The 19,774-nt window shown below is 35.1% G+C and overlaps 2 protein-coding genes across 4 annotated transcripts; one reads left to right on the top strand and one right to left on the bottom strand.

Annotated features, from left to right (window-relative positions):
* Positions 1-9,129: 9,129 nt before the first annotated feature.
* Positions 9,130-11,469, top strand: LOC140759994 (protein TIC 55, chloroplastic). The gene is made up of 3 exons (XM_073096745.1): positions 9,130-9,612; positions 9,995-10,097; positions 10,204-11,469. The coding sequence occupies exons 1-3, from the start codon at positions 9,200-9,202 to the stop codon at positions 11,320-11,322; spliced, it is 1,635 nt and encodes a 544-aa protein (XP_072952846.1). The 5' UTR covers positions 9,130-9,199; the 3' UTR covers positions 11,323-11,469.
* Positions 11,470-12,308: 839 nt separating this feature from the next.
* Positions 12,309-18,027, bottom strand: LOC140759995 (uncharacterized). Of its 3 annotated transcripts, XR_012104302.1 has the most exons (7): positions 17,704-18,027; positions 17,471-17,606; positions 17,010-17,101; positions 15,905-16,028; positions 14,221-14,332; positions 13,201-13,519; positions 12,309-12,479 (listed from the first exon to the last, which is right to left on the bottom strand). XR_012104302.1 is itself a non-coding variant. In XM_073096746.1 (6 exons), exons 1-5 carry the CDS (start codon positions 17,967-17,969, stop codon positions 14,222-14,224), a joined length of 729 nt encoding a protein of 242 aa, XP_072952847.1. In that variant the 5' UTR covers positions 17,970-18,027; the 3' UTR covers positions 12,309-12,479; position 14,221. The 3 variants fall into 3 exon arrangements, 2 of the variants coding, with proteins under 2 accessions (XP_072952847.1, XP_072952848.1); XM_073096746.1 differs by lacking the exon at positions 13,201-13,519; XM_073096747.1 differs by lacking the exon at positions 13,201-13,519 and having other exon boundaries at positions 17,471-17,583; positions 17,704-17,875.
* Positions 18,028-19,774: the final 1,747 nt, after the last annotated feature.

Below are 19,774 nucleotides of genomic sequence, written 5' to 3'. Positions count from 1 at the left end.
ATATTTATTAAATTAAGTTAATCACAATTTTATTATAAGGCAAGGCGTTATGGGTAAATTTCTATTTTTTTTTCTATAAAATGAAAGTAAAATAGACTCTAAGAATTTAAATTAATCATGATTATTTTTAATGGAAAAGCTAACCGATAGCTAGGAAAAAGAACATTTTGGATGTTTTACAAAGTTAAGATAGTGAATATAAAAATAGGAAATAATTTAGAGTTTTAAGTGCAAATATCCTTAAAAATGAAATGGATTAAATGTATTAGAGTTAAATTGTTTTAATATTATATAAAGTAACATGTTTAACTTTTTATAAATAGAGAAGAGTACTTGTATTAATCTTAGCCACCTAAGTTTATAAAAGGCTTAATTAATCTCGGAGGCCCGGAGATTAAGTACTCAAAAACACACCCGGAACGAGAAACCCCACTATTAGCAAGCCTATTAATCGAAGGAGAGTAATTAGTGTTGTGTAAATAACTAAATGGGTGATGGAAGCGGAAGCAAAACCTTCACCCCCTAGTATGGGATAGTAATAGAAAAACAATCCAAGTTTGGGAAAAACTCTAATATGATGTTAATAGTGATAAAATATCAATAAACAAGAATGGAAATAATAGAGATAATAGAGAGAGGGGGAGATAAGATTTATGTGGTTCAGCGATGTGCCTACATACACAGACAGAGCAATCTTTTTCACTACGCAAATCCCTCAATTACAAAGAGTTTAGCAACTCTAATCACTTTCTTTACAATGGTGGCTCACCCTCATAAATGTTCTTCCAACAACCAAGCCCTATAAAACTCATTTTGGTATTTATAGGGCAAATTCTAATTAGGGCTTTTCCATAGGGCGTTTGAACATGCCCAGTAACAACATTGCAGAACTCAAGTGGTGTTCGAACGCCTGCATTAAGAATGCTCTCGGGTTGAGATTTGCGTTCAAACGCGGCTGGTCCATTCGAACGCCTACATCGAGAATGCTCTCGTATTGAGATTCGCGTTCAAATGCTGCTGGGCTGTTCGAACGCATGCAACACACAGCTTCTGTTTGGAAACCGCGTTCGAACGCCCCCAGGGCCAGTTCGAAAACATTGGCAAAAGAAATGATGATACATGCTGAAAATTTACTAAAACTGAATTTGAGCCAATTTTTAACAATTAGCATATTCAACTTAAACATATTACTCTTACTCGACCCATTTAATTTAAAGAGGTTGAAACGGATTAAGAAGATTGAAATTAAACACAAAGACGTTTACTTGGCGTTTGTGTGTACCTCTAACTCTAAAATTAAACTGGTTAGCTATTTTTCATTTCTTAATTTTGAATAAGGTAGTTTAAATCGATTTTAAAAAGTTGGGTGCTTTATTCTAAAATAATTTAGTGGTGTATCACTTCTATGTGACAGTTAAAAAGAAAAGAGTAAATTTAGAAGATATTTTATGTTGAGGAGAAAATAAGAAAAATATAGTGTTATAGGTAGTATCGGGTTAGGATATTTTTTGAATTTGAATTCCAGGCTCAACGAAATCCATATAGTTGGAAATTCAAATCCAAAAAGATTCTTTTTTAAATTATTTTAGTTCTATCTTATTGGCAACTATTATGTGAATTAAGAAGGGATTATGAGTTTTTAAACAATCCGGTCCTACTCCTAAGTTTATTTGAGATTTCATTCTCATTAGAGATTAGGATATAACATAAGAAGATTTATTCCTTAATTTTATATTTATCTATTAATTACATAAATTAGAAATATAATTATGTTATAATTAGACAAACCTAGAGAAAATATTAAGTGTAAACTAAATCTCCTCCTCTACATTTTTGTCTTATAATTTTATATACATTTCTTATATAAAATGCCGACGAGATTGATGTTTTGTATCTACAATAGAATGTCGAATAGATCAGCATTTATATTTATGAGAAATTATACTTCATATCCTTATGATTTAGCTCAATTATACAAAACCTCCGTATACTTTCAACTTAACCTACTATGATTCAGACAAAGTGTAACAATATTTTTTTTTTAGCAAGAGATATACTTTCATCGTATAAATATGATTGATATAATTAAATATGATGGAAAAAATAACAATTGACTTTGATTCAGATCACATAATTTTAAATGCTTAAGTTGAAGTATAAAAGGATTTCATACAACAATTAGACATTCTTATGCGTCAAGAACAAACATTTTTCTTCATGAGAAACAAATGTGAGAAGCTTCCACGATTTCCGAGGGAAGCTTCTATCACACATGAAGGAGATAATCTGGACCATAACAAAAGTAATGTAATAGCCATGGATATGGATTGGAATACTGGTGGCCTGTGAACAGTTTCCATATCCACTCTTTGCCATCTTTTTATCTTGCATCCATCCTAGGGTTTAATAGAGCTGCAGATTGGCATTCAAGATTTAAAATCAAACAAATGTGATTGGGAATTTATGATTTTACTTGGAAGAAAGTGTTTGTCTGATCTTATGCTGTCCTTTCTAAGATCAATAATGCTTAGATATTTAAACTCATTTTTACGTAGACGATGTTAAAAATTGGCTCACATTCAGTTTCAGCAAAAAATTCAATATGTATCAGCTTTTCTGTGCCGCACGTTCGAACGAGCCCTGGGGCATTCGAACGCGGGCTCTAGACAGAGAGTAATTTGTGATGCAGGTATTCGAACGGGCCTCAGCCGCGTTCGAACGCGAGCCAATCCGAGAGCAACTGTTTCTGCAGGCGTTCGAACGAGGATTTGGCGTTCGAACGCCAGTCTGCATTTGCACTGTTCGAACGCCCCTTTAGTTCTGCTGTTTTGATATTGGGCGCGTTCGAATGCGACGTGAAAAAAACCCAATCTGAAACAGCCCTGTAAATAGAAATATTGGGTTTTAGGATTTGGTGTGGGCATTTTGCAAGAGAGAAAAGTTTGTATGGGAGAGCCATCATTATTTAGAGAGAGATTAGAGTTGTAATCTTTTTGTATTTGAAGATTTGCATAATGGATTGAAGATTCCTCCGCCCGTGGATGTAGGCACATTGCCGAACCACATAAATCGTGTCTCTCCCTCTTTTCTCTTTATCGTTTGCATTGATTTGGTGTTCATATTTGTGATTACCTTGGGTATTTGAAGTTCTCTACAACTAGCATCTTATATTTTGGAGTTCTCACATTGATATTGAGATTAGCTTTGCTAATATTTGGTTTGTCCCAAATTATTGCTATTCCATTTGGATTTGTTTGAAGGTGAAGGGTTTTGCTTCTGCTTTCCTCACCCATTTGAGTATTTTACACAACAGACGATTAGTATATTATATACTAAAGATGTCGGACGACTATTTATTCTTAATTTTTAAAATGAAGTCCTAAGATTGATCGTGATAATTATGTGACTTTTTTAACAAAAACCTATGGAAAAGTGATAAATAATTAAAGAGTCTAGGAGCATATTTAGTTTGATAGAATAAAGTCTCTTATTCAAAATAAGTCTTATTTATTTCAAACTAAACAAGATATGGTTTTAGAATAGGAAGATGGAATAAGACTTTTTTATTCCCGATATATCTATTCTATGTTTTGCTAGCAGAGTTATATCTATCTGATGGCATCCACGTGGATTAGATTATAACAGTAAAAAACTCAGCTTTTAAATGCAAAAGTAGGCCGATCCAACATGAATACTCATGAAGTTTGCGAATTCGGCGGAAAAAGTTTCCAGATTTCCACGGATGGGAGGTATGATTAGTCACAAACATTTGTGGGTGGATCTCACTTTCTATATATCTTTGTTATTTTTTAAAAAATTTTTTACAAATCACACCCTATATTTTAGTTATTTTATAATTGACACTCTATCTTTGATAATTTTATAATTTAACGTCTCATTTTTCTTTATAATTTTTATTTAATATCTTGGATTAACTTAGACGATACTATAAAAAAATATTTCGTTATAATATATAAAATAATTTATAAATACCTAAAATTACGATGCCTTCTTTATCATTTTTAGAAGAAGAAGAAAGGAGGGAGAACGAGAGGAAAGGTGGCGGCGACGATGACGATGATAATGGCGATGTCGATGGCGGAGGAGATAGGTAGAGAAGATAGTAGAGAGATATATAAATTAGAGAAAATAATAAGATATTTTAATAATTTGATCAGTTAGTTAAAATAATATCAGGGTGTTAAATGAGAATTATATAATAAAAAGAGAGTTCAGATGTTAATATATAAAATACAGGGTGTAATGTGTAAAAATACTTTTCTTTTGCAATCATGGACTTCTTTTTATTTCGATTCTCGGTAGTGCCGCCGTTTGCAAATTTTTTATTGATCTCATTTAACTTTTCTGCATCAATTTCTGTGCAGGAAATACTTACAGTGGAACGATATGATCTCTTCTTGGTAAAGTTTTGGGAAATGATTTATATGGCGAGCGTTGTTATGCACAAAATAATCTTTTTAAAATAACGAAAATATTTTCATATAATTTAGTGGACAAGAGGAGTTTAAAAGATAGAGTACGAGTATAATAGTTATTTTTATTTATGTTTAATCTAACAATAATAATTCTTGCTCTATGAGTATTAATTTTTTTATCATACAAGAGCCAGAGCCTAGAAGATTAGATATGAGCCAACACTCCCTAGATACAATGGCGCTAAGGCTCCATAAAGCTTTAACTAATATATTAAGTTATTGTGTGCCCTCGCTGAACTATTGCTTTGAACTAAATGCCACTAAGACATTGCACCAAGTTATCGCGCTATTAAGCTGCTTCTCTAAGCTAACTGCACCGTCGAGTCATCAATTAAGCCAACTAATTTCTGCCACAGATAACATTCAATCTACAAGTGACTATCATTGGTAAAATAAAACGTATATAAGTATATTTAATATGATAAATGCATGAATATATAAATAATTGATCGATATTATAATGATGGATATACATATAAATATATTAGTTAGCATAGTTAAACTCTAGTGCATACTAACGTTTTTTATGCCATCACAGCTACTCATCATGCCTAACATTAGGTTCATCAGTCATTTCTCGTACTTGTCTGGCATAAATAGCCCCAAAGATGATAGATCCTAGTAGTAAAATTATATGTCCATCACTTGACAGATAGTTGACTAATCATCTGCCGCCATAGATTAAAAACCTTATTTGTCTGCTATATTCCCACCTCTATCATCATTGCCACTGTGAGATCATTGCTTGAAGCGAAAATCATGAGCTGATGCCTAAGAATAACTTCACCTTACATCACCAAATACTGCTAGATCACATCATCCTATATTCCAACCTCTAACTTAAATATCCTAAATGGTTTAATTTTAAACGATTGTATAATTGCTCATCTTAGCCCCGACAAACAATGTACTTAATTGTCTAGGATCCACAAATTGAAAACTCAAACATTGACCCTACTATATAATACTATAATATAACTACTCTACTGCCTACTTTGGCTATAAGGTGTCAAATATTATTGTATGCTAATATATTACTATATAATCACAATATTAACATATCAATAAATAAGTATAATAAAAATATCATTATTAAATCATGTTAAAGCTGGTCATGTCAACCATCATGTTGAATGAATATGTAGCTATATAAGCTAAACCTACCATGTCATATATAAAGTGTTCTAGTGTAAAACTTAACACATTATATAATACTTGAAATGCTAATTTTCCTGGTGATGAGAATGCTCCGCTTTGAATTTAGTTCACTCGGAAGTTTGCGCTAGTCCCAAGGAGGTCTATGATAAAATATTATATTACTACTAAATTCACAATATATAAATAATGAATAAAAATATCTAAACTAGGCTTAGACTAAGTGCCAACTCGAAATGGGCTGAAAAACCTAGCACGGATCTCCTACTCGTGCACCCAATAGCAAATAAGGAAAAAGGGGGAAAAGTCGGCAATTTCTTGTAACTAGACAACTAAAATAAAGGTGGAGAAGGCGGGAGGGGTTGTTAAAGGAAGAGGCTCATGACTCGACGAGGTTATGTGAGTATGGAAATCGACGATGTCGAGAAAGGAGATGGCATAGGGCGAGATGGCTTAGACACTAGGAAAAGGGAAGAAGGTGTGGCAAAAGACTTGGTAGAGGTAAGGAAAACTAGGAAAAGTGATAGGAGGTTTGTTGTGGTCCACAAGGGAAGACGACGAGAATTCGATAGTTTTACTGGCACTTAATAGAGAACCCATAATTGGGCTTCTCCAAGCCTCAATGAAAGCAGGGAAGTGGTCCAAATCAAAGCCCATTGTCTGGGATTAGAAAGGGTGGCACATGCACAACATGTGCCGACCTCATTTTTTTGGGTGTTACAAGTAATACCAACGATAATTTTTGGCCTATTAATGAACCCTAATTCCTAATTTATTTAGCTCGCTTCAACTCATGTTGTAAGTAGTTACATGAAAACCCTAGCTTGAATCAGAATATAAACTATATCTTCCTTACCACTTACCCTAGAATTATATGTCTATGACCACGACTAATAACACATATTATTACACGAAAACTAATCATCTCCAATTTAGCTTTCACTAAGCTAGTTAAATCCGCTGTCAAATAGGATTCTTATCAACAATCTCGTACATATGAATATAACTATATGAGACCAATTAACTATAAAGGTACATAAAATGAACAGTATTTTAGAATTGCAGCTAATTTCTCCTTAAGAAAGACATCTGCAACTCAGTGAGCACAAACATATGGATCTGCTCATAATTCACAGAAACTCCATTAGAGCTTTTCCTGCCATTACCTTGCGATCTTGTCTTCTTCTAACAAGTAGGGTAATAAAACGAGGAACAGTTTGATGAATAGTGGATGAAATGAATGCCAAATCTAACGAATGCTGATTAAATGCTAAGGACGAGAGGGATTTGTTCATGATCCATGTTAATCAACTGGCATAGCTGAGGGGTCTTGTCTTTGACTCTTCTCGATAGTATCCGTATACTGCTCTCTTCTGTAACTACAGTCTACAGTCTACTGGATGATCGACAGATCCTAGTGGTCTGGATGGTTATTTCCAGCTTGAGGGGGAATGTAAATTATAGGCCAGCGACTGTCCATTAGACCCAGTTTTCATATCAAAATTCTTTAATATAATTATTTCTTTATAATAATCATAATTTAGAATACAAATACTGTTCGTTATGATTATATCTTATAATATACACTATCTTAATTACTTGTTTATCTTTGATATTTATCTCTTCAATTTACTTGGGTACTCAGCATAATTTCATAAAAGATAGACTCTTTTTATCTTCTTATTTTTTTATATCACAGCAAAATTAATTATTACATCTTATTTTGAGAATAACAAATAAGAATAGCTATTCTGAATAAATGCCTCGTTGGAGAATGAATTGATCTAAAAATTAACTGATAATGTCTTGGAATCTTTTCTTAGTGCATGCTCTAAAAACATTATATTGGAGTCTTTGTCTTAACTAAGTTTCCCATTTAAATATTAGCATTTACTTGCTGCAAGCTGCTGATAAGTCCAATGGACTGACCATTGAATAGAGCACTGGGCAAGACGAAGTCTTATACTCCATGATAATAAATTTAGAAGGTATCAAGGGTGGAATAGTTAATGGCAATGCATCAGATAAATGCATGGCTAAAAACTTCCAATAATTTTCATTCTAGGCGACTCAAGTAGTAATATTTTAAGGACCTCACCTATTTGAGTAATAATTTTCATGTGCCAAGCTTTTTTTTTTAATAGAAATTTATATATAATACCCTGTTTATAACGTAATTTTGATTTACATCCTATATTTTTACTGTTCACAAATTAAGCCCTTTAATTTAGTCAATATAGGTTAGATTTGAACTAATACTGTGAGAATATTATGTTAAGTAGAGATATTTTATTTTTAAAATGACTAAAATATCCTTCGTATGATTTAGTTGATGGTATTTTTGTATTGTTTTTAATATAGTTAACTTAAGTCAGCGATTTGGTTAAGTTTAACTAACTAATATAAAGGCAAGATATTTTTTTTTGTACATATTCGCTTAATCATAAGACTCAATTTTCAAATGATAAAAATATAGAGCGTAAACTATAATTTCATTAAAAGACAGAGTGTTAAGTATTACAATTGAGATCCGTGGATCAATCTATTTCTTATAATTTTTTATTTTGAAGAGCAAAATTGGCAAGGTTATGAGCTCCAGTGATGTTAACCCTACTTGTATGGAAATCTTTGATAACTCCAAACAGTGACTCGGATTATAGAGGCGACCTTCAAATGAGTGCTTGTATCATAGTCATTAACTGACTCACTAAAGACCAAACAAGAAATCCCCACTCAAAAGATAGGATAAAAGATTATAACAAAAGAAAAGATAAGGTTGTTAATTAAATCAATCACACAAGAAATGATCAAATTTAAGAAAAATAAACCTCGGGTCCTACATCTGCTTCCTTATTATGCTCTATAACCTTTTGTTAGAAGAATAATCTAAAAATTAATCAAAGAGAAACTTATTAATCATGTGGTAAAAACAAGTGGTGGTTCACTTAACTTAAATTTTATAATGCAAGGCAACCAAACAAACCAGCCTAATCCAAAGCTATCACTCTCAGAGTGTAACTCTTGACTCATTCAATGACGTGAATAGTTCGGTTAGCTTAAAAAAAACAGTTTGGAAACGCAACGGTTTGGAGCAGGTCTCGGCAGCATTTGATTCGAAGCAATTGTTCGGCGACGCGTATGGCTTAAAACCTATACTAAACAGTTAAAAGTTTGGTGGGGCGATATTTAGAAAGGATTGACCCTTTGTCCGGTTCATATCTAGTTTTCAGACTTATGAATGATCTAAAAATAATAATAATAATAATAATAACGTGAATAGTTCTACTTCTTGCAATCCCCCTAAAGATCCAGGTCCAGTGGTCCGAATCTGCCAATAATTGTCCTTCTCTTCTGCAAGAAAAAGGAAGGAAATACGCACAAGGGACCATGCATGGCCTCGTAGCCAACCAAAAATATTCTCACCATTTCTTATCAGATAAGGTTGCATTTTTCCGAGCTAAAACTATACGTTGCCTCAAATGTGTGGTGAGAAATAAAGAGACTCCTCCCATCTCCCCCCTCTCTTTGAGAAAGAGGCAGTGATCACTATGATGGCACTTCTCTGTTCCTCGTATCCTTTTCTTCTCCCTTCCAGCGTTCGAACACTCGAGCCAATCCATACTACTCTTCTTGCCACTTCTTTCGGTAGCAGCAGTGGTTGCAGTAACTACACACAAAGGGGAGTCTTGAGGAGGAGAGGAGGAAAGAAGTGGAGTGGAGAATGCTGGGCCGCAGTGGTGGAGGGGATCCAGGAGGAGGAGGAAGTGTTGCATCCGAAGGAGGCGGCGGAGGCGGCCGGAGCGGTGGAGTATGACTGGAGGGAGGAGTGGTACCCTCTCTATTTGTCGGCGGAGGTGCCCGATGACGCAGGGATAGGGCTCACGGTTTTCGACAAGCAGATCGTGCTGTACCGGGACGGCGACGGTGTCCTTCGGTGCCATGAGGATCGGTGTCCGCATAGGTATGTCACTCCGATCGTTCTCTATCAGCTTAAGCGTTTGCCTCGCAAGTTTTAGTCAAAGATTTGCTATTTAGATATGAAAAAGATTGCGTTGGATCTTAAATTGAGTGCTGCGCAAAGAATTAATGTAAGAAATCAATCAACATAAGGAAAATCTTTGAGATCATAGACCCACTTTACTGCATGAGTCCAAAGACAGGCCATTAGAGGAACCAAAGTAAGCTTTTCCCTTGCTATCCTCTGTTCCTACTCAAACTTGCACATAAGTTATGCTTTGATTGTTGGGATTAGGCAGCAATAGGACAGCATCAAGTAGAAATAAACTAATTATGATCTCGTCAATCTTTGTAAATACTTAAATTTTTATGTCGAAAATTTCTAGATTGGCGAAACTCTCCGAGGGTCAGCTAGTTGACGGAAAACTAGAATGCCTCTATCACGGTTGGCAGTTCGACGGCGACGGCAAATGCACCAAGATACCCCAGGTCTCAATCTATTATTAATTCCCTCCCCTCGATTCCAATTAATTTAGGGAAAAAAGAGATTTGAAGACCGTCTTGAATCCAAACTTAACCCGGAGAACTCATGCAGTTGCCGGCGGGAGCCAAGATCCCACGCAACGCCTGCACGAAGACGTACCAAGTCCGCGACTCCCAAGGCGTGGTGTGGGTCTGGATGTCGGATAACGCCCCGCCCAACCCCGATAAGCTCCCGTTATTCGACCACTTTTCCCGCCCCGGTTTCCAGGACTTATCCACTATCCACGAGCTCCCCTACGACCACTCCATCCTCTTGGAGAACCTCATGGATCCCGCCCACGTGGCCATCTCCCACGACCGCACGGATTGGACGGCGAAGCGAGAAGACGCCCAGCCGCTCGTCTTCCACGTAACGGAGCGGACCCCACGAGGCTTCGCCGGGCAATGGGGTCGATCCAGGAACCCCAACCTCTTGAACTTCCTTCGATTCCAAGCCCCGTGCGTGCTCTCGAACGACTTAGAATTCACGGATAAGAATGGCGTCAAGCAATACTTCTCAGCTCTTTTCCTCTGTAGGCCCGCGGGGCAAGGGAAGTCGATGCTCATAGTGAGATTTGGAGCAAGTACGAGGTCCTTTTTGGCAAAGGTGGTGCCCAAATGGTTCCTGCACCAGAATGCAGGCAAGGTGTTTGAGCAAGACATGGGCTTTTTGTCATCCCAGAATGAAGTTTTGATGAAGGAGAACGTGGCTACTAAGGACGTGTATCTTAACCTCAAGTCTTCGGACACTTGGGTGGTGGAGTATAGGAAGTGGATGGACAAGGTTGGCCATGGCATGCCTTACTACTTCGGGCACAGCAGCGTTCGGCTACCGGAGAAGCCGGCGGTGGTCGAACACGCGCCGGCTGGGCTCGTGGCCGGGATTTCGGCTTCTTTTCCGGCCAAGGGAGGGGTAGGGAGTTTGCATGCGCCCAACTTGGCTAATAGATACTACCGCCATGTGGTGCATTGCAAGGGTTGTAGAGGTGTTGTTAGAGAATTCCAAGTGTGGGTGAATGCGTTCAGAATTCTCGCTGCTGCTGCTTTGGCTGCTGCAGTCTTGGCTTCTGCGAGGAAGTGGAAGGTTGCGTTCTTGGTTGCTTCTGGGGTTCTCTTGGCTGGGTCTCATGCTTTCTCTAGTGTTGTTGCTCTTATAACAACAAACTTTATTAGAACTCATAGAAGATTGTGAGAGTTTGAAAGTGTAAGATTCGATGGCAAGAAGAATGGCATATGTTAGATATTGTAGGATGATGCTTAGTTTTTCTGGAAGTTGTGATAGATTAATTTGAGCATTATTTATTAATAAAAGTTTGTTGAACAGCATCTTTTCCAGTAATCTTGTGGTCTAAGATGCACTACTAAGATTATATACTAAGCCATAATATATATTATCGATCCATTATTTAATAGTTTAAAATTTTAAATTAGTGATTATCTAGGAAGAAATTTAGAGTGAATGATCAACAGGTCATGAGTTTAGATCTCACCTGTTTCTCTCTATTTATACTGAGTGGTTGGTTGAAACAAATAGTTAGAGTTAGGCAACATTAAACATGATATAATTCTTACTTGTTGGTAAAAACATGCATGTAGAAGGGATTGAAAGTAAAAGCTCTATCTTGACATTCACATTAGTTTATGCGTGGATAAATATCATATGGAGATATAATTTATTGATATTGAATAAGACATACATTTGTCCAACTCAAAGGTCAGACTGACATTTCTCAATCTTCACATAACCAAATCTGAAGGATATATTAGAGATTCATATGCAAATAGAGTAGCTGATCATACCATTTTGGTTTTAACAATTGGCAGCAACTCTATCTCCTCACAGCAGTACAAATTACATCAATTTTGTATCTACCTTCTACTTCTTAATGCAAAGATTAACAAATCACAGCTTATTCTTCTAACAATTGGCAGTAGCTCTATCTCAGCAATACATATTACAACACTTCTGTCTCTACCTCGTACTATTTAAGATTCCTCTCCTTTGTAACGCTCTCCATTCTACAACAATCCCAAAGTTGATATTGTTGACCAACTCTTCACTATAAATAGGTACTAGGCCCTCTCCATTCTTGTGCCCATTACAACAACACCAGTAGAGTAGATTACAATATTCTAGTAGAGAGGACTGATGGCAAACTCTGCACTGCTTGTTCTTAGCCTTGGCGGTAGCCCTACCGGTAACCCTAGTCTCCAGCCAGGAAGCTGATCTGCATCAGACTTGGTGAAGATATTTCTCCATTGCCAAGAGTATGTACAGGACAAAGGAGAGATAATAGAGCCCTCAATTAGTTGTTGTCACCAGCTGCAGCAAGTAGATTTGATTTGCATCTGCCAGTATAATCCACATTGATCAGCATGGAGAAGGTAGTCTATGTTGCAGAAAAATGCAACAAGCCTCTTCCTGGTGGAACTAAATGTGGAAGTAAGCTTGATATGTATGTTTCACTAATGCATCTTGTGATTTTCTTAATTTAAAAGTATGTTTGATTAATGATTATATATATTTTTTCCCTTTTTTGAAGGTTATACGGCTGCCGCATCGGTTTCAAGTGATGGCAGGATGACCAAGGAGATAGGAAGAAAAAAAAGAAGAGAAGCCCCTGCAATGGCTTAACTAGTAACATATGTTACTCAAGAGTAGTTGTATTTGACAGTAATTGCTATAAAGAATAAAGATTATGCTGTTACCAAAGATCATAAGAAATTTAATTTATAGCAATCAACCTGTGCTTTGCATGCCTAACAATTTCAAATAAAAAATTTAAAATCACAACAGGCTTAGAAGGAAAATAGATAGAAGTAAAAACTGATATCAAATATAACTAAACTGGGCATTAGTATGTTTCAACTAATTAAACCGGGAAGACTATGTGCTGTTGTAACATCAGCCAGTGTTGAATAGTTATATGAACAATTAGCATAGATCAGACATATTAGCATTGTTTCCAGCAACAAAGATGTCAAGGGCTTTGATCAGAAACAACTATATTCTTCCTGAAATGCACCTAAAAATAAAGTTGCATAAGTTAAAAAAAAGAGGGGAAAATACTTCAGGTCTTTCTTCTTGTTGATAGAGGTGCATCATAAGTTACACAGGTCAAGGGGATATAGAAACCTCTCCTTAATTTGCAGGTTGTGATTGTTTAGATGCTAGTTGTTCAAATTTTGAGTATCACACATAAAAGTGCTCTTGATGGCTAGCTTCCCTTTGATAGATGATGGTTTAACTTCTAAGGGACGAACTCCTTTTTCATTGATATCCTTCTCAAATGTCACAATCTTGTAATGACAGCACCAGCAAATAGATTCACTTGCAGACAACTGCAAAAAATTGCAAAAGCTCCTGTTTGCATCAAACCCACCTGAGCCTGATTGTCAAGGCATCACAGGTTTATCTTAGAACTGGGAGCTGGGGAAGCAATGCCCAAAAGATATGCATGTGACAAAGGAAATCGTGTACTAAACTAACATTAGATTTCATCATGCAAACATAAAGACGTGAAACAACTTTAACTTCCCTTCAAACTTTTAATTGAAAGTTTAATAATAAGAAAAAGGAAAATATATATAACCGTGTAAAGGAACTCAAGTTGTGATCAGACCTACATGTACCCAAAACTAATTTGCCACAAAGAGATGGTCCTCAAATAACTAACCCTAGATTTCAGCAAATGCAAATAAAATGATGCTTCATGTTTACAACTTCCTTTCCTACTTCTATCGGCAAGTAGAGTGATAGGAAAAGGACAACAAAATATGACTCTAGAAAGGGATTTGAGTTATATTTCATGCACTTACACAATCTTTGTTATGTCTTTGTCCTCGTCTTTCTGGTCAACATATTTGAAAAAGGACAGACAATAAGGAACCAGCAAACAATGATTACCGTTGAAATTTAGACAAGTCCAGTTAACTTCTATAGGCAAGTTGCAGGGCAAAGAGTACTTCATCAGATAAAGGCTTTTGCATTTGCCCCAACTCAATAACATTTTACAGAAGATCGTAACTGGTAATAGGAATCTGATATACATAGGAGGGAGACAGAAAGAAGATTCATTTTACAATTTACCTCATGAAGTTGTGCCTGAGCACAATTGTAGAAATCCAGCTGATCCTGATGCAATATTGCCAAAGTAAGCAGTAACTCCTTTCAAACGTTCCCTAATGTAATTCTCTTCGATCTGCATATTGAGATTGTTATAACAAACGATAGGGGCATCTCATGTGTGCAAGAGTAAACATTCAACAAGAAACATTAACAGAGATGATAAAAAGATTAAAAATATATCTACATGTTCAAAATTAGGTACAATAAATAAATATCAGAATCCAGTATTCCTATGGAATATCTACATGTTCAAAGCACCTCAACGGGAAATATCCTTGCAGATGCATTTTCTTTGGTCAAGTCGTAAGGTTTAATGCTAATAATACACCCTTCTTAATTGATGACGCTAATGAGTAAGTCTATCTTGCTTGAAGTATCCACTTTAACTTTTGCAGATGGAATTGCTCTTATGGAGGTATATTGTCATTAACTATGCCCTCGGTGTACCTTTGTTTTGTCTGGTCTTTTCCTCTGGGATGAGGAAAAGGGATTGAAGCTACCTCTAATGACGATGGTGGGAGCTAAAAGTAGGAGGTAGCATTACGCATCTTCAATGGGATGCAGAGGATACAAAGGAAGTACCTTTCGAGTTCTTTTAGGAGATCAGAGAAGACAACAACCAATTTCTTTCAGCACTCTAGAGAAGGCAAAGTAAGGGCAGAGAGAAATCATATTGACGGAACATGCAACCGAACTATCTACCTCTCCTAACCAGACAAAAATTTATCTATGAACTCCTGTCAGGGCAATATTGCAGCATGCTATCAGAAAGATGTCCACCATTCCCTTTAGACCTCATTTACTTTAGGAATAAGATCAATTCTAGAATGATAGTTCTTTTTGTTATTCCTAAAATGAGATTTTTATTCTAAGAATAATCATTCTTATGTTTACTTGTATTTTAGAATAAGGGTGTAATAATTACTTTTGATGCGATATAACTGTTTACTTGTATTTTGGAATAAGGGTGGGTAATTATTTTTTATACGATATAAATGTTCACTTGTATTTTAGAATAAGGGTGTAATAATTATTTTTGATTTGATATAAATATTTGATTGTATTTTGGAATAAGGGTGTAATAGTTATTTTTGATGTGATATAAAGTGAAAGAAAAAATACAAAAAAGGTGTTCTAATTTTTATGAAATTACCATAAAAATTTTTTGATTTGATATAAAGTAAGTTGATGGGTTAGATACTAAGGATAAATTATTTATTAGATTAGTGTGTGGTATAAGATGTAATTTTGATAAATAATGCTTGTATTCTAGAATAAGGTTTTTATGATGTTTCGCTGTTATTTTGAATAAGGAGTTGTATTCCAAAATTTAAAAAAAAATATTCCTGAAGTGAATAGAGGGTTAAGTTCTTGATTCCCCATACAATGTTGCAATACCATCCTATATAGAAGTACCATATAATACCTTGTCCTCCGCAGTTCCACAATGAACTCCTTATATTGTCATTTTTAAGTGATGGCTGATCTAGTACTATTAACAATTTAACATTCCTGACAACTAAAATCTCTTCGGTTTTTTGTGAAATCTGATTACAGTGGTTAGACCTAGTTTACTAGATGTGACATATATATTAGAAATGGCTTTAGACATAGATTATGACAATTTGAGCAATTTGAGGTGTACCTCTACACTTAGGGGAGGGGAAGACAACCAAGAAAGTTCCTCCACTTGGTTTATGTCCACATTGCGCGGCAAGAACATAATGATATTTGGTGTTATTCTCTGGGCAACTTGAAATATTGAAAATCTGCCCTAAAAGAAAACACTGGTATCAGTTTCTATATTTCCAACATAGGTTCCATTCATATAATATAACCCCTGAGATTACTAGAAATCCAAAATATATAAAGCAAAACTCAAAAGGACTACAAATGGTAGGCAGCATACTAGTTATTTGGAAACAGAACCTTATAGGAATACTGGTTAAGATACCTCAGTACCAAAGGACATGACATTGAGCGGTCAAGTGATAAAAAATAACTTCCCTAGTGTGCTTGCTTTGTATGTATTACTCAGGGCTTCTATGTGCTGTCAACATGAGGCGTACTGGTGGTGTACTAGTGTGACACCGAGGCTGAGAATCGTACAGGACAAGACACAGCTTTCTATAATGCTAAACCATACGAATGTTTTTTGTGCTGTGCCAACACCTATGCCTCCCAGCACTAGAATCCATGGTATTCCATGTCCATCATTCTTCATTTATTTAATTTCTACAGCTTGAAAGACAGCTTCTTTGGCTCTTTGTCTGTTAGACAACAGCTACATATTTTGAGCTCAAAGAATCTATGACTCCTATGGAAAGGTGGATAGTTTGGCACTGCACACCTCAACTGGAAGAAAGAATTTGAAATCTGAGAAGCAACAATGCAACTCAGATATTAGTTTCCAAAATTGCTTTTGCAATGCCTCGCTCCAAAGAATGTACTGGAAGAGCTAGGGCATAATTACCATCTTCTAAGCCTACTATGAATAGCTGTACTAGAGTATGCTGACTATATGCACAATCCTAATGCTTACAAGACCATATACTTCAAGACTGCAACTGATAAGCAGAACTAAGATTACCATAATTGGAGTGGATCAATAAAAACCTAACATTTATGAATTGACAAGTTCCTTCTTTCAATCTTTTGAGCTCATATTAGATGTCTAACTTCTCGTTTCCCGAAGATTAAATGAGTAGAAAAAAAATAATTCGCAGATCACTTCTCAGAAAAGAATGTACCCATCTTTTGGCTTCAGCATATCAAGAGTGAAACTTTCGACTTTGCTATATGATGGACCTCCCCATGGTGGTGAAATGAACACAACATCACCCTGATCAAATGAGAATAATCAGGTTGACAGTGCAATTTAAATTCAGCAATGCAGCAAATCCTCCTTAATGATAATTTAGTGAAATTTGCCTATCGCCCCACATTTAAGAGAATTTCTGGTTAGAATCCAATAATTCAAGTATTTGCTAAGAATGATAAAAAAAAAAAAAGGTTATGTCAACTACATCACTGATGTTAAAGAACTAAGAGTAATAGAGTATTTCCTTTTTCTGCAGCCGTGTCAAACATCAACCTAGCTTACAGTGTATTGTGTTGCAGTTTGCAAATAGAGATAAATGTAGGGTTCTAACCGCATATTTACCCCCCAAAAATAAGATTAGCTGCTCTTTTGTAGTATCCATGCGCGTACCTTCAGAAATGGCGCGAGGAGAAAGAAATCACCAACAACGAAATCGATTCGATCCTCCACTCCGTATATCTTCGCATTACGAACCGCGCACTTCACCTTCCAAGGATCAATTTCTACAGCAACAACATAGCACCCCCTGTCAAAAAAAAAAATCCAAACTTTACACCAAAAAAAGGAAAAAAAAAGAAGAATCTTATAAATCTCTAGGCCCCGATCCCGCCTCTTTGGAATACCTCGCGGCGAACTGGATGGCATTGCCGCCGACGCCGGCGAAGCAGTCGACGACGAGGTCGGTGGTGGCGGCACGTGCGGCGTGGGCGGCGGCAATAGCCTCAGGGGTGACGGAGAACCAACCCTCGTCGTCCATTCGGATGCCGCGGTCGTAGAGGGAGAATAGGGAGTAGCGCTGGCGCCAGTACTTGGCGATCAAGGGATTGCTCTCGCGGGGGCTTCGCTTCCGTTTCTTTCTGGGCTGGGTTTCGGGAATAGAGGCGGCCATGGAGGACTTCTTTGAAGTGTCGTCAGCTACTTCCGATTGGGAGTGAAGGTTAAACAGTTCGTTCCGCAACCGCAACTTACAGTCGTCAGCATTCGTTGTTAGAAGGGTTAAATATATTATAGGGTTAAATACATTTCACATGCCCAAAATAAGTTTATTAATTGAGCATGTCCAAAACTAAAATACTCTATTTTATTTATTAAATAAAATAAATAAATTTTTATCTTATATTTGGCTTGTTCTTAGATGTAATATAACCATTAAACATTATAAAAGACTAGGTTTAATAAAATTTGCTGTATAGTTAGCACAATCTAGAAAATAAGGACAATAAAAATTAAAAACGGAGGGAATTTAGCTCGGCATTTATTTTTAGAATTTTTTGATGCACTCCGTTAGTTTGGATGAAAAAACTAATATTCTCACTTTAGTTGTAATTATACTAACTGATTTAGACTTTTACAAATATATAGGGATAAAATAATTTTAGAACATAAGTATACAGGGGTAAAATGTATTTAATTCTATATTTTACCATTTTGATCATAAATCAAAGTATCACACTATCACTATCTATAATATTTGTAAGGCCCCAATTTAGTTACTGGATTTCTATTTTATAGATTAAAGGATACCACTTTAATCTCCCATTCATTTAGTAACATTTATTTTATTCTAGAATATTTTTTATTTCAAAATAACAACTAAATATTATAATAATCATATTCTATAATACAAACACTATTTATCAAAAATATATTTTATATGGCATACAAACCTAATTACTAATTTATTTTGATATCAATCACATCAACCTATTTTATATCAAATTAAAAAATATTTAAAATAATTTCATAAAAACTAAAATACATAATTTTCTATTTTTTATTTTATATCACATCAAAGTTAATTATTACATTCTTATTTTAAAATACAAGTTAACATAAAAACAATTATTTTTAAAATAAAGACCTTATTTTGATAATAATTTATTATAGAATTTACTTTTATTTCTAAAGTGAAGGAAAAACTAAATTGACTAAACAAATTTCACATGTATTATTATAATTTCTTACGAGAATACTTAATTTGAATAATTTCCACTATCAAGAGTTTTTAAGTTAATTTCTATTTTTTATTTGTACTTTTAATAATTTTATATCACATAAAAATAATTATTATACTGATATTCTAGCTTACAACTAAGCACTTATTTTTTATTTTAGATTAGAGGTATAATTTTAAGAATAAAAATTAGGATAGCTAAACTAGATTTCTTCGGCAATCAAATAGGGCTAAGAGAATTTCATCTTAATTGCTACTAATCTTTTCAAGTATTGGCAATTCAAAAGAATGCTGCAATTTTGATATTACAAAGAGTGTAATGAAAATTATAATATTTTGCAACTTTTGGTAGTAATCATGTAACAAGATCATATTTTAAATCTAACATTTCTTTTATCGTCACAAGCCTGTAGACTCTAGGCTAGATGTTATCTTCAATATATATGTTGAATAATTTAGCTAACCCTCTCAAAAAAATGAGCACGATGAGCCGTAGTTATGCACGCTTTGATGAAAGTTTTACTAAATATCAACTCCAATATCTATTACCGTTATCGAACATATGATCTCTATTATATATTGGTACGAACTAATCACTAGGTTACTTAAAATCCAAATATTAAAAGAGTGCAAGGAAGATGGCAAAGAGAGAAAACCTATAATATTACCATTTAATTTTTTTATCTTCAAAATTAAAGAGAAAAGAAAAGTAAATTAGTATTTTCCTTTTGGACATAATA

This window comes from Typha angustifolia, chromosome 5 (genome assembly GCF_048772165.1).
Source record: "Typha angustifolia cultivar Huaian chromosome 5, ASM4877216v1, whole genome shotgun sequence".
Taxonomy (NCBI): domain Eukaryota; kingdom Viridiplantae; phylum Streptophyta; class Magnoliopsida; order Poales; family Typhaceae; genus Typha; species Typha angustifolia.
The sequence above is the reverse complement of the archived record's forward strand: the minus strand, read 5'-3'. Positions and strand labels throughout refer to the sequence as shown.

Bases quoted from the DNA above. Each gene is read 5' to 3' on its own strand.
- LOC140759994 (XM_073096745.1), top strand. From the start codon at position 9,200: ATGATGGCACTTCTCTGTTCCTCGTATCCTTTTCTTCTCCCTTCCAGC. The intron at 9,613-9,994 runs GTATGTCACTCC...GAAAATTTCTAG, and splicing joins GAGGATCGGTGTCCGCATAG to ATTGGCGAAACTCTCCGAGG. The intron at 10,098-10,203 runs GTCTCAATCTAT...GAACTCATGCAG, and splicing joins AATGCACCAAGATACCCCAG to TTGCCGGCGGGAGCCAAGAT.
- LOC140759995 (XM_073096746.1), bottom strand. From the start codon at position 17,969: ATGGCCGCCTCTATTCCCGAAACCCAGCCCAGAAAGAAACGGAAGCGA. The intron at 17,102-17,470 runs GTACGCGCATGG...TCATTTGATCAG, and splicing joins TCCTCGCGCCATTTCTGAAG to GGTGATGTTGTGTTCATTTC. The intron at 14,333-15,904 runs GTACACCTCAAA...CTCAATATGCAG, and splicing joins CCCCTCCCCTAAGTGTAGAG to ATCGAAGAGAATTACATTAG.